We start from the raw sequence: 13,860 nt of genomic DNA, 5'->3' as shown, positions 1-13,860 counted from the left end.
TCGGTGAGAGAGAATAATGCTATTTTTCTGAAGGTCACTTTCCATTTAGATATCTCAGTACCCAAGTTTATGAAAAACTTTATTTATTATAACAGTTATAAATTATATAATTTTAATTTCATATTATTATGAAATTAATGATTTGGGTCATGCTCAACGGATGTTAGGCTTAGCTGATCAAAAAGGCCTAATAAAATTAAGAATTTTTAATGGAGAATATACAATTTAATTAACTAATAATGGTTAAAATGGTGTTTATTCTCCTCCCTCCCGCTGTTTTAAAATAGGAAAATGAGTTCCACATTTTAAAACAGCGGCAAGGGGAAGGATTAACACCCTACTAACACTAACCATAGCGGGTTAGGCATGTCAATCACTGCCATTTTTATTTTGAGACAAAAGTTTAATTATAAAAAAAAAAAGAAGAAAACAATTATGTGAAAACATCCTTAGGAAACGTACGCTTAAGATTGTATTTAACACTTTTCACAATTCGATAGTAGACGACGAATGAAAATCAAAACTGTTTAAATTTTTTAAATCAAACAGCTAGAACCGAAGTTATGAACAATGTAACGTTTTATGCTCACGCCGGGTACTTACTCTACCGAATAAACGTTAGTGACTGAATTAGTGTCATTTAGGAAGTGACGCGATTTGCGTCATTTCCGTCTCGCATTTTTGTTACCAATTGATTTTACTTCAGTCCGAAAAATTTGGTAGGTGCCATCAAAGATGTTTTCACATCAAAAACAGTTAGTGACTGAGTTATAGCGTCATCTGTATGTATGTGTATTCATGTTGATGGTGGCTCTTAGGCCTCTGCCCATCTCCACCTGTAATTAACGTAAAACTTCTAGACAGGGCCTGAAAAGTGTGAAATGCAAGAATGTTAGTAAGGTGAATGTGTTGTGCTTGTTAGTGTCAGGCCACTTTGCCACAAGGGAGCAGCCACCATATGGGCAAATGCTACCTGGTGCCCGTCTCTGGCAAGAGGGGCCGGGCCTGGATCTACTATTCTGTCTGTGTGACCAGCACACTATCCCACACCTACCAGAAGTGCAAGCATGGTGGGTGCCAGCCATCCTACTCCCAGGTGGCCAAACCTGGAAGCCAGCAAAAAAAAAAAAAAAAAAAATTTAATCCCACACTCAGCTGAGAGAGCAAAACAAACAAACAAACAAACAAACAAACAAAAAAAAGAAAAACACAACCCGAGTGCCAGCAAAAAAAAAAAAAAAATCATCCGCACTCATGAAAGAGAATATGTATATCTAAAACAATTTTTTTTTTAGCGTCATCTAGGAAGCGACGTCATTTGCATCATTTCCGTCTCTCATTTTCGTTACATCAGTCCGAAAAACTGAAAAATTTACTAGGTGCCGCCAAAGATATTTTCACATTTTACAGCTTTTATGTAAACGGCTGTTTTCTTTTCTTCTCTGTTTTTTTTTTTTTTTTTTTTTTTTTGCATGCTTGCATTTTACGAAACATATCAATACGACTGACATCATTTTTGCAAATCTAGGTTTAGTGTATCGTGTCGCTTATACATAGATTGAGAACACACTTCCGCATTGAATCACAGTTTGGGATTTAATACAATGATATATGAGGGAAAAACCACTGTATTATGCTTGCAAAACTAAAATTATCAAATAATAATAATTATAATAAAAAAAAGAACTGTTGTATTATGCTAGGAAAAGTAAAATTATGAAAATTAAAAAAAAAAAAAAAAAACGAATCAGAGTTCCCCATTCAATAAAATGGCATGGGGGAGGAAACGTTCCTTTCCTTTACATGTCTCTGTTCTATTATACAGCCGAAGGTCTTTATAGCGATCCCCTTTTTAACGACCCACTCTTTATAACGTCTTATGTGGTTGGTCCCGGTCAATTTCTCATTAACCTAATGCTATTTTATGAACAATTCCCTTCTTTTATAACGACTGTTTTCTCATTCCCTGGGGGTCGTTATATAGAGCTTCGACTGTCCTAGGAAAGATAACATTAAAATACAGAAAAAAAATTAAGTATTTATAACATTCAGTCGTAGCCGAGTGGGCAGGAGCGGGAGTGCAGTAGCACACGCTCTTTGAGTAGACCGGGGTTCAAGCCCCTGACTGCTGAATACGGTCGATCTGCCAACCCGCATTGGACCAGCGTGGCAGATTATGGTCCATTTCCCTCAACATGAATTGTTGAGGAGGCTTCCATCCTGCAGTGGGTTGATAATGGCTGCACTTTACTTTTTAACACTCAGTCTCGTAACAAATGATTGATTTACTTCAACTAAACTCCCTAAGAACTATCGTTCATCATATTCATGATATCAATCAATTTACTGGGATATCGTTCATCATATTCATGATGAACGATATCCCAGTACACTTCAACCTTCAGCTCTACACAATATTTCTAACTTGCAAATCTGTGTTTAAGTGACCAGATGCCGGGTGGGTAAAGTGCCTGCCTGGCAACCCAAAGGTCGTGGGTTTGAATCCCGCCTCGGGCTTGGATCAAAGTACTGCAAAAACCTTGGGAGGTGCATTATGGCCACAGAAGCCGATGCGCCAACAACTACCCAAAAAAAAAAAAGTGACCAGATACTAAACCTAGATTTGCAAGATGACGTCAGGCGCATTGATATACTCTATAAAATGCAAGCATGTTTTTTTTCTTTTTGTCCACTTCTATGAAATTACATTACTTTCTGTTTGATTATACACTGATATATCATACACAACCAAGATTACAATTATATGGCACTTTAATAATTCCATTTTTAAACTGTAGTTTAGAAAATCAAATATCATTATTCGGACAATTGTATTCGTATATTACATTAATGGATTATTTTTCGAGTTTGAAATTACTTATTAACAATGGAAAAATATATAATTTAATAAATATTTTATGGCGAACACTGCAAAAACAGTCTCACATGAAAAACGCTGGATTTTGCGTTTTCAATAAAATTTTGCAGTCTTTGAATGGAAATATTTACAATTGATGAATCTGATAACGATATATAACAAAATTTTCAGAAGATTCTTGTGAATGAACACAATGGGTGTAAGTACTTCGTAGATGAAAGACTAGACAAAATTCTAATGGTTGATTGTACCCAGCATGTCACCAACTGAATAAATTCCACCAGGATTTTTCTTTTTCTTTTCTCTCTTTTCGTGACATCTTAAATGTCTTCCAGAAGCCGTCAGTTGTTGTATTAATACCTGTCCAATTCGGAAGATAAAACATATCATACGGAACTTGCTGAAGAAACTCACTGCCGGGCATTAAAAAATCGTCATAGTAAATCACTTCACCCCCACTGAGATACGACGACCAGAAACCAAACGTTCCATAACTCATAATGGTGTGATTGCAGTTAGCCAAAATGGCCATGTCGTAGCCTGGTTTTGGAGGGTCTGGAGCAATTACAATGTCCAAGCCTTTCACCAACTTCTGGAAATTAGGTCGGCTGTCACTAACTCCAATAAATACACTGTCAGGATATTTTTCAAGAAAGTAACTCATGGCTTTGATAAAATATTCACGATCCACTTCTTTTCCACCAAATGCTGCTAACCATTCTGAGTAATCCCCGCTTCTGTAATGAATTCCTACAAATGTTTTTGTAGATCTGTCCTGTTTTGCCGCCCTGAGTACCTCTTGGGCATAATCCGTTATGTGTTGGTGAAAGATGAATTCTCTTAGAATTTCTTCTCGTACATTGTCGTAGAACGTATAAGAAAGGGGATAGAGGTAACCAGTCAAGATGTTGGAATTGCGTGGTATGTACCTGTCTTTGATCCGTAGAATCGGGCCAATTTCATAAGGCCTCTTGTTATCCTCTATAAGATTGTTTATCTCTGGTACACTTAGTTGGAAATAGTCGCGAAAATGTTTCATATTGCAGTACTGGGCGTAAGGTGTTCTGTTATTTAATTTACTGAGACCTAAAAGAGTAGCATATGTTCCCATTTGGTTGCCTAGACGTCCATAATTGCAATGAATTGTAAGGGCATCAACATCATGTAAGAACACTGAAAATAGATGAAAAAGAGTATTAGCAACATGAAGAAAAATTTCTAAGAAAACTTAATATAATTTTAAATACAGGGTTATTTATTTTTCACACTATTAGTCACTGGTGTGTACCGGGATAGCATGGCACATGATGTCAGTGGATGTGGATTGTCGTTCAGGAGTGCTTATTTGTATATTTGAAGTTATGAAAAAAATTTAAAATTGGAAATAGTCGCAAAAATGTTTCATATTGCAGTACTGGGCGTAAGGTGTTCTGTCGGGCGTAAGGTCACTTCCCTCTTTTTATTGTGTTGGATGCAACACAATAAAATGAGTGAATGCATGTCCACAGAAGCAAGGTGGATACCAGCAGATTCTTTAACAGTTTTATTTTAAATCTATATTATCTTTTAGTAAAATTTTCTTCTGTTGAAAAGCAGGTTCCATTTTAATTGGATGTCTTTATTTTGTGTATTTAGTTTTTGGGGATTATGTGGTACATTTAGAATTTAGTTTTATAGAACATGTGGTTCAAAGATAAGTATTATGCTTTGTCCTTTGCGCCAACCAAAATAAAATAATAATAGTAGAATTATAGTAGAATAAAAAAAATAATAAGAATAGAAGAATAAAAAATAAAAAAAAACTATCCACGTGTTTCTCTCCTAAAAATCTTTAGCATTGCAAAGGACGTCTTAACATTGACATTGAAACGATCGTTAATCATTGGTCAGTATATGAGCACTGAAATACTGCAATGAATATGTGTATCTTATGTGCTTTTTTTTTTTTTTTTATGTGAACCAAAAACACGAGAGGTATTAGAACCTATAGTACTTAGTACCGTGCTTGGGTTTGAGGTTAAGAAGACGAAAGAAGATATTTGTTGACATTAGACTTGAACTTCTGTAGATTGTAATTTTCAGGAAATACGTATGAAGGAAAGTTGTTCCAGAAAACGGCAGTTGAATGAATAAATGAGGAAGATGAAAAGTTGGTTCTGTGGGTTTGAAGTTGGACAGTAAATGGATGTTGGCTGGTGGCGGCACGTGTTCGGACTGTTTTGAAAGAGAGAGCAGGAATTATAGAAGCCAATTCAGAAGAACAGTGCCCATGGAAGTATCTGTAGAAGAGGCATGCAGCAGAAACAGTGCGTCTATGAGAAAGTGAGTGGAGAGACTCTGTTAGAGATGAATCATTAATTAACCTAACTGCCCTCTTCTGAATGGAATCAAGAAGCTGGAGAGAGGTTTTGGGGGCACCACCCCAGATGTGGGAACAATATTCCATGGCAGGGCGAATTTGCGATTTATACAGGGTGAGCAGCTGTTTGGAAGAAAAGTAACGCCGAGAGCGAAAGAGAAAACCAAGTTTTTTAGATGCAGAGGAAGCAATATTTGTAATGTGTTTGTGCCAAGAGAGATTAGAAGTCAGGGTAATCCCCAAAAGAGATATATCATTTTGCCTAGAAATCGGAGTGTCACTAAAGATAAGCATAGGAGTAGAAGAATCCTTTTTGCGAGATATAAGACAATACTGAGTTTTAGAAGGGTTGAAATCAACTAAGTTGTCTTTGCCCCACTGGAGAATTACCTGAAGATAGGCATTTAAGGAATTGGTAGCAGATTTTCGAGAAGTTGAAGCTGATTGAGCAGGATAAGGTTTCTCAAAATGGAAAGTTGAATGCAATGTGCTATCATCGGCAAAACTACGGATAGGATTTCCAGTCAATGGAAGAAGGTCATTGATATACAAGAGGAAAAGAGTGGGGGAAAGAACTGAACCTTGGGGGACACCGGCATTAGTGGAGAAGTTAGAAGACAGAGAGCCATCTACCATCACCCTCGGTGAGCGATCAGAGACAAAACTGGATAACCAATTACTAAAAACAGTTGGCAAACCATAAGATGGAAGCTTGTTTAGAAGACCTTTATGCCAAACACGATCAAAAGCCTTTGAGATGTCAAGAGCAACTACTTGTGTTTCACCAACCTTTCCATTGAATTAGTCCATAAATGGGTAACATAAGCCAGAATATCTCCAGTGGATCGACACTGACGGAATCCATACTGGTGATCGTTGATCAGACGGAAGGTTTCTAGGTAGTTTAAGAGTTGGCGGTTAATTGATTTCTCCATTACTTTAGAAAGAGTAGAAGTAATTGCAATGGGACGATAATTGGATGGGAGGGATTTGTCACCCTTTTTAGGAACTGGCTGGATATGAGCAAATTTCCAAGCAGAAGGAAAAACACCTTTGGAATAAGAAAGTGAAAAAAGGCGGCAAAGAATAGGAGTAATTTCAGGAGCACAGGTTTTGAGAACAAGTGGAGAAATACCATCAGGACCTGGAGCTTTCTTAGCATCAAGATTCATCAAAATCCTTCTGATATCCTTTTGACGGAAGACCACAGGAGGCTTTGAATGGAGCGTGTTGGGAATGGTGGGAGGTGTTTTACCAAGATCATTAATACATGAGCTGGAAGAAAAATGGGATGCTAGCAGGTCAGCTTTATCCTTGGCTGAAGTGACAACAGAACCATCTGGTTTGGACAGAGGTGGGAGCAGAGATGGGCAAAAGTTGCGGCCAATAGCTTTGGCAAGAGACCAGAATGCTTGGCTACCATTAGGGCAAGAAGCAAGTTTTCTACTCTTAGCCTGTTCAAACTCTAGTTTGGACTGATTAATAACTGCTTTACAATTGTTGCGAGCTTTGGCGTAGGCAGAAAATGACACTGAAGAATTAGAAACAAGCCAATTATGATATGCAACATTCTTCTCTTGGACAGCCTTAGCACATTTATTGGAAAACCAAGGTTTAGATAAAGGACGAGATTTTAAAGTGCAGTGTGGGATAAGGGATTCCATTCCTGCAAGAATAATTTCACTTATTTGCTTATTTGCAGAACTGAAATTAGAGTATAAGATTAACTCGTTTTCTCTGTTTACACCTGTGATTGAAGGAGCAAGGGTTTTCACCACGTAAGGCAGGTAGAAAAATAGGAATGATAGCATTTGTCAAGTCTGGAGGACATCATGTTACAGCAGCCGAATTTTCTAGTGTTTAAAAAAGAACAGAGAAGAGTTTTTTTAAGGAATGGTGAGAGTCTGAAACCAGAAATCAGTGCTAGAACTGTGGCCGAAAGTCTGTTCCAAGCGTCAGCAACGAATATCGCGGTTAGTAAAACTAAAAATACTTCAAACAAGCAAGAACTACTGAAAACAGTTAGTCAAGGACCTCTAAGAGAATTGCAAAAGATGGATATTTGGAGCAAGGTCCACCGAAAAGACCAATGTTAACAGTGGAGCATAAAAAAATGACCGGCTAATATGCACTAAAAGGCATAAAAAGTGGACTCCCGATTATTGGAAATGTGGTCTGACGAATCCATATTTATACTAACTCATGATGACAGGCACCTCCTCCGGCCTGAGTGCAAGTGTTATACAAGCTGGTGGTGTTGGGCCAACCTTTAATTATTACTCAATTATTGGTATTTCAAGTAGATTTCCTACTTCAAATGACAATCAGGATGAATCAGGCTGGCTGTACAAATATTATGGATGATCAGGTTGTGCTATCGGAGGGACACTCATGATTTCGATATGCCTGTATTTCAGGAAGATAGAGCCACTGCTGTTTTCAACTAGCATGAAACATGAGGAAATATAGTAGAGAATTTAAATTAGCCCGCTAAGTGACCAGATTTAAATCCTATAGAGAATGTATTGGACTATTTTGAATGGAAAGTGAAAATACAGCGGCATCCATGAAACCTGAAAATGAATTACGGGCTGACTTATTTTCAAAATGGCGACAGTTTAACTGTTTAATGAGTCTAGCTGAATCCCTACCAACGTTAAATCATGAAGCTATTCGTTCTAAATTATGGTTACATATCAACTGAAAAATTACACAGGTGACTAATTTTTTTTCAGGTGTCTGTATCAACACATAAATTCTATAAAAAATATATTTCTTGTTGTAGTAGGGTTTTAGGGGCATTGGCGACTAAGGCCATATTGCTCCATGTATACTGTTTTGTAAATTGCGTGTCTTCTATGTGGTTGATTTTCTGTTTTCTGGAGTAAAAACCCGAGTTTCCAGGAGAAGCAGCCATGCTACCTTCGCTTGAGACCGACTAACTCAGCCATGTTGTGAAAGAGGCCCATAAAAATTCTTCACGTCATCGACGAGACTCTAACTTAGGTCTTTTCCACCCGGTGTGGGCAGGAAGGCCATTGTACCAACTGTGCTAATCACGTGAGCAAAAAATATATAAAAATTGCGTAGTGCGAAATTCGTTAGATGGTGAATTACCGTACATACATAATTCATGCTGAAAATAATGCAATCCACCAACAATTATAAAGAACGTTGGGTGAAATTCGAAGAAAGCACATTGAAATCTTTCTGCGAATTCTCAATTCAAAGAAAACTTTACAAAACGAAGCTAATCGATCTGTTACGGACCCTCCCAAGTGCTCTCTCTGCACACTAAGACATCTATGAAGGATGGAACCGAGTAAAGTGCTCGATCAATTTTCCTCGATTCGTTCTATATTTAGACCATCTTTTCAGTCGATAAAAGCACATCCCCAAGGAATCTCTCGTATGCAGCGCTGGAGACGAAACATTTATAGAACTGACCTTTCCTCTCTAAAAGGAGGCAACGATTTTTCGATTTTAAATTGAATAGGTATGTTATTCAAATAGAAAATTTCAGTAGAAGACCAGTCTGGTATAATATTGACCTTCTCTGGTATCCGCTTTAGTTTGATGTTACTGGTTTAATCCCGTTTTAAAAATCTAATTAAAATATTCATAGTTGTAAGAAAGTTTAAAGAAATAAAAAATAATGCAAAAATTGACTATCTTTTCCATTTTCCTTGAATTCCTAAAAACGTTACGAAATATCCTTTGCTAATTTTCAACTTGTTTCACCAACAAATATTTTAAATATGATGATTCGTCTACTGTATCTATTGATTCTGTATTTATTTAAAAGTGATACCCACTTAATTAATTGGCATTCGCTTAGTAATATTTTCCTATCCCCTGATTGTTTCACCAGGAGGATGGGAAAAAATTAATACTGATTTATTTACAATAAGTGAAGATATCTAATAAATTATTTCCACATCACAATATGTCGAAGTAAGAAAGAATTCTGCCTTTATTACCAGTATTAATCTGATATCGTGCTGGACCATCGTTCGGAAGGATGAAAGTCGCTATTCGCCTACGCATTCACTCCACTGTATGTCTGAAGATGTCCTTGGGGATCTGCAATGATACTGCTTGCAAGGATTTCTACAGTGTCGGAATAAGTGACGGTTGCGTGTCCATACATTCCAAAACATCCCACAGGTATCCAATTGGATTGAGGTAAGGCGAATTTGGAAGCCAATCAAGATGGGGTGATATCTTCACTGTGTTCCTCTAACCACTTGTGCACAATGCGAGACCGATGACAATGCGCATTATCGTCTTGGAAGATTCCGTTTCTGTCCGGGAAAAAATGCAACATTGCAGGGTGCAATAGTCTCCTGAGTACAATGAACAATTGTACAGAGAAACAGAGTGGGCCAGTAAATCAGAATGTCTTATAATGGGGGATTTTAACTTCCCAGATATTGACTGGAACTTGTGGTTTGGTCACTCACACACTAGTCAGACTTTTGTGGATTTATTGGATGATTGTTTTCTGCAGCAGCATGTTCGAGAGGCAACCAGAGAAGGTAATACTCTTGATCTGGTTATCAGCAGTGATCATTCGTGTATTAAGAATTTGCAGATAAAGGAACCACTAAGTGGCAGTGATCACAGTGTGCTGAAGTGGGATTTACTCAAAGAGGTAACTACCATCAGGGGTAAAGGAAAAGGTTTTTGCTTCCGTAAAGGTGAGTACAGTGGTCTCAGACAGTTTTTAAATTCTGTACAGTGGGATCAACTGACGATGTTACACCCAGTAAATTCTAAGTGGGAAGCATTCAAAGAACTTATCTTGGAAGCTACTAGGCTTTACATACCGATTAAGAAATATTGTTCAAGGTTTAGGCCTAAATGGTTGTCAAATGAACTAATGAGACTCGTGGCAGAGAAGAAAAATGGATGGGATGCATATAAATTATCAGGCGACGCAGAAGCCTGTGCCAGATATAAGCTAGTCTGTAATCAGGTCACAAAGGAGGTTCGGCAGGCGAAGGCAGTTTACGAGAAATCTTTGGCAAAAGATGCTAAGAAAAACAGCAAGGATTTCTTTACTTATATAAACTCTAAAAGGAAGGGGATGAATCTGATTGGTCCACTTGACATCGATGGTTCGACTGTTGATGATCCTGCTCAGATAGCAAACAAACTGAATGAGTATTTTGCATCTACATTCACACGTGAGGAATTATTACAGTTTGAAAATGGAAGAAGGTTATCAAATTGTAGCAGTGTGCTTAATGATTTTGTAATAACTGAGAGCAAAGTGGAGGAGAAATTGTTGAAGTTAAACATAAGAAAGGCACCTGGGGTGGATGGGATCTATCCAGTTATGTTAAAGGAGGCGGCAAAGCAACTAAGCAAACCCTTAGCCATAATTATGAGAGCATCCTTGGACTCAGGGGAGGTTCCCACTGACTGGAGATGTGCAAATGTATCCCCAATTCACAAAGGTGGATCGAAGGGTGACACGAGTAATTACAGACCAGTTAGTTTAACTTCTGTTCCGGGTAAAATAATGGAGTCACTGGTTAAAGATGCATTGCAAGATCATCTAGACAAGACTGCAGCAATAATTCAGACACAGCATGGGTTTGTTAAGGGAAAGTCTTGTCTGACAAATTTGATTGGTTATTATGATGTGGTCACAAAGGAACTGGATGCAAAAAATAATTTTGATATCATATATTTGGATTTCAGGAAAGCTTTTGACACTGTTGCGCATGGAAGACTACTATACAAATTGGAGCAGAATGGTATTAAGGGTAAGTTGCTACAATGGATAAAAGGATGGTTAAGTGGCAGAAGACAGAGGGTGGTAATCAATGGGTGCTGCTCTTCGTGAACTAATGTTATTAGTGGAGTCCCACAGGGTTCGGTGTTGGGTCCACTGTTGTTTTGTATATTTATCAATGATATTGATGAAGGTATATCAGGCTTAATGTCGAAGTTTGCAGATGATACAAAGGTTGGCAGGGTTGTTAATGACAGTAATGGCAGTGTGCTAATGCAACAGGATCTAGATAATTTGGGCAGATGGGCTAAGAAGTAGCAACTGAAGTTTAACCTTGACAAATGCAAAGTACTGCATATGGGTAGAAGTAACCCCAGAGAAACGTACCAACTGTGTGGTACTACACTTAAGGTGGTAGAAAATGAAAAAGACCTGGGAGTAATTGTGCAGTCAGATATGAAGTTTTCTGAGCAATGCAGACAGGCTGCCAGGGCAGGTCATGGGGTTTTGTCAATGATATATAGGAATTTTGCTAGCAGGGAAAAGGAGGTGATTATCCCTCTGTATAAGGCAATGGTCAGGCCACGCCTTGAGTACTGCGTACAGGTCTGGAGGCCTCATTTTAGGAAGGATGTAGATTTGCTTGAGCGTGTACAGAGAAGAGCAACACGATTGGTGAGGGGAATGAAGGGATCCTCTTACCAAGAGAGGCTTAAGTTCTGCAAATTGCAGTGGCTGGAGACTAGGCACCTGCGCGGTGATCTGATTGAGGTCTATAAGGCCTTGAATGGGTTGAGCACGCTGAATTCTGATGGGATCCTTCCACTTGTTCAGATTACGAACTTACGGGGGCATAAATTCAAATTAAGAGAGGACAGATGTAGAATAGATGTGCGGAAATTTTCCTTTAGCCAGCGGGTGGTTAATTGCTGGAACAAACTTCCATCTGTCGTTGTGGAAGTTGATAGGTTAAATAAATTTAAGGAGGAACTGGACAGGCATTTGGAGGGAATGGTGTGATTTTTTTTTTTTTTTGGCTGATGCTGCATAAGCTTCTACACTTGCTTTCTTGCATCACGTGCCACTTCTACTACTACTACTACTACTACTACTAGATGCCAGTAGACCTCACCATAGAAACGTTGGGCCACATGCACCAGGAGTCCTAGTTCTTGCCAGCAAAACATGCCCCATTTTAAGCAACCACCATTATCTGCCTGGATAATGGGCATTACGCACGATGGGTCCATGGATTCATGTTGCTTGCGCCACGCACACACACACGAAGGCGTCCCTAGGCGTGTTGCACCAGGTATTTGGACTCACAGGACGGCATACTTATTTCTAGCCCACAGTATCCAAGCAGCGTGTTGTCGACACAACAGCATTCGCTGTCGATGATGATCAGCGGTGAGGAGAGGATGTCTCTTGGATCATCTGCTGTGGAACCCCATACGTCTGAATGTGTAAGGGCCGGGTTACATAATATAATGATGCCTGAGTCGATGTAATGCAGAAAGCAGAGAAATGACCAGATTTGGGCCTACATACCACTATGGTAATAACAGGTCACAGGCTCAGGGCTAGACTCCAGCAATTTGGATTAATACAAGATCAGTTTTGTTTTTGTGAAGTACTGAAGATAGTCTTCATGTTTTGTTATATTGTGAGAATTATAGTCGGTGCCGAAGGGATCTGTTCTGGCAAGTTGGTTCTCTCTCACCAGAAAGGTTACCGAGGCCCTTTCTAAGTATAGAAAATTGTTGTACTTTTGTCTCGAAAACTCTTTTATCGAGATCCCTTAATAAGCTGTACAAGAGTAATAATTTAATCGGTTAATAAGCTGTAATGGATATAATAATTCGTTTAATAAGCTGTAATGGATACAATAACTTGGTAGCAATAATACGTATTGTCGAGCAGTGTAGAATGTGTAATCTGCTTAAGCGTTTATTTCATTCAGGCTGCTTTTGATAACAAGAATGACCCCACTATCCCTTCTATCTCATATTTAGGGAAACCCGTCATTCCCTATTTCCGGGTGACACCATGTTTCCGTTAACCCTATCATATTAGCTACCGTGGTGAGTTTTTCCTCTTCATAATCTTCGAAATCTATTGGCCTGTAGATCGCTCTCACTCTCTTTATACTCTTGCTTCCAGATAACTTACACCACACTATATTCTAAACTAGCATGTATAATTATCAAAAGCTTTTGTCGCACTCGGGCTGCTTTTGATAAGAAGCATAACCTCACCATCCCTTCTATCGTTGGTAGGATCGCCGTCCTCCCCACACCGGGTGGAAAAGACCTGAGTTCGATGGTTAGCCGATCTCAGGCGAGGATATCATGTTTTTTTTTTTTTTTTTTTTCCGGAAACTCAAGTTTTTCGCCCAGCAAACAGAAAATCGACCCCAGAACACACGCAATTTACAAAAAGTATTCACAGTAAGGGCCAGGTTACATAATATGATTATGATGATTCAGAAAGTATTCACAGAGCCAAAAGGCCTTAGTCGTAGATGCTCCTAAAACCCTACTACTACCGTCTATCGCATACATAGAGAAACTCATCATCCCCTATTTCTGGGCGACACCATGTTTCCCTTGGCCCTATCATGTTAGTTGTCCTAATCAGTATTTCGAATACACTCATTTTACTGTAAACACAGTGACAGTTGTACAGTTCACTGTCCTAACACACCCCTTAAAGTTATTTAAGCTTGTTTCCTTATCATTGAGGGAATTTCCCTCAGCATGAATTGTTGAGGAGGCTTCCATCCTGCAGTGGGTTGATAATGGCTGCACTTTACCTTTTTTTTTTTTTTACCTTATCATTACTCTCCCATTTGTTTGAAACATCTCCACCCTCGGCAGA

General features: G+C 38.6%; 1 protein-coding gene across 1 annotated transcript in view; it reads right to left on the bottom strand.

The window, feature by feature from the left end:
• Window positions 1–3,137: 3,137 nt before the first annotated feature.
• The window catches only part of LOC150081259 (galactoside alpha-(1,2)-fucosyltransferase 2-like), a 31,248-nt gene continuing 20,525 nt past the window's right edge, over window positions 3,138–13,860 (bottom strand). Inside the window, exon 2 of the mRNA XM_090379475.1 lies at window positions 3,138–4,051. Within this exon, the coding sequence (XP_090235601.1) occupies window positions 3,138–4,051 (914 nt within the window). The remainder of the gene's footprint in view (window positions 4,052–13,860) is intronic.

This window comes from Mastigoproctus giganteus, chromosome 8 (genome assembly GCF_048544385.1).
Source record: "Mastigoproctus giganteus isolate SK-2022 chromosome 8, ASM4854438v1, whole genome shotgun sequence".
In the NCBI taxonomy this organism is placed as follows: domain Eukaryota; kingdom Metazoa; phylum Arthropoda; class Arachnida; order Uropygi; family Thelyphonidae; genus Mastigoproctus; species Mastigoproctus giganteus.
The sequence above is the reverse complement of the archived record's forward strand: the minus strand, read 5'-3'. Positions and strand labels throughout refer to the sequence as shown.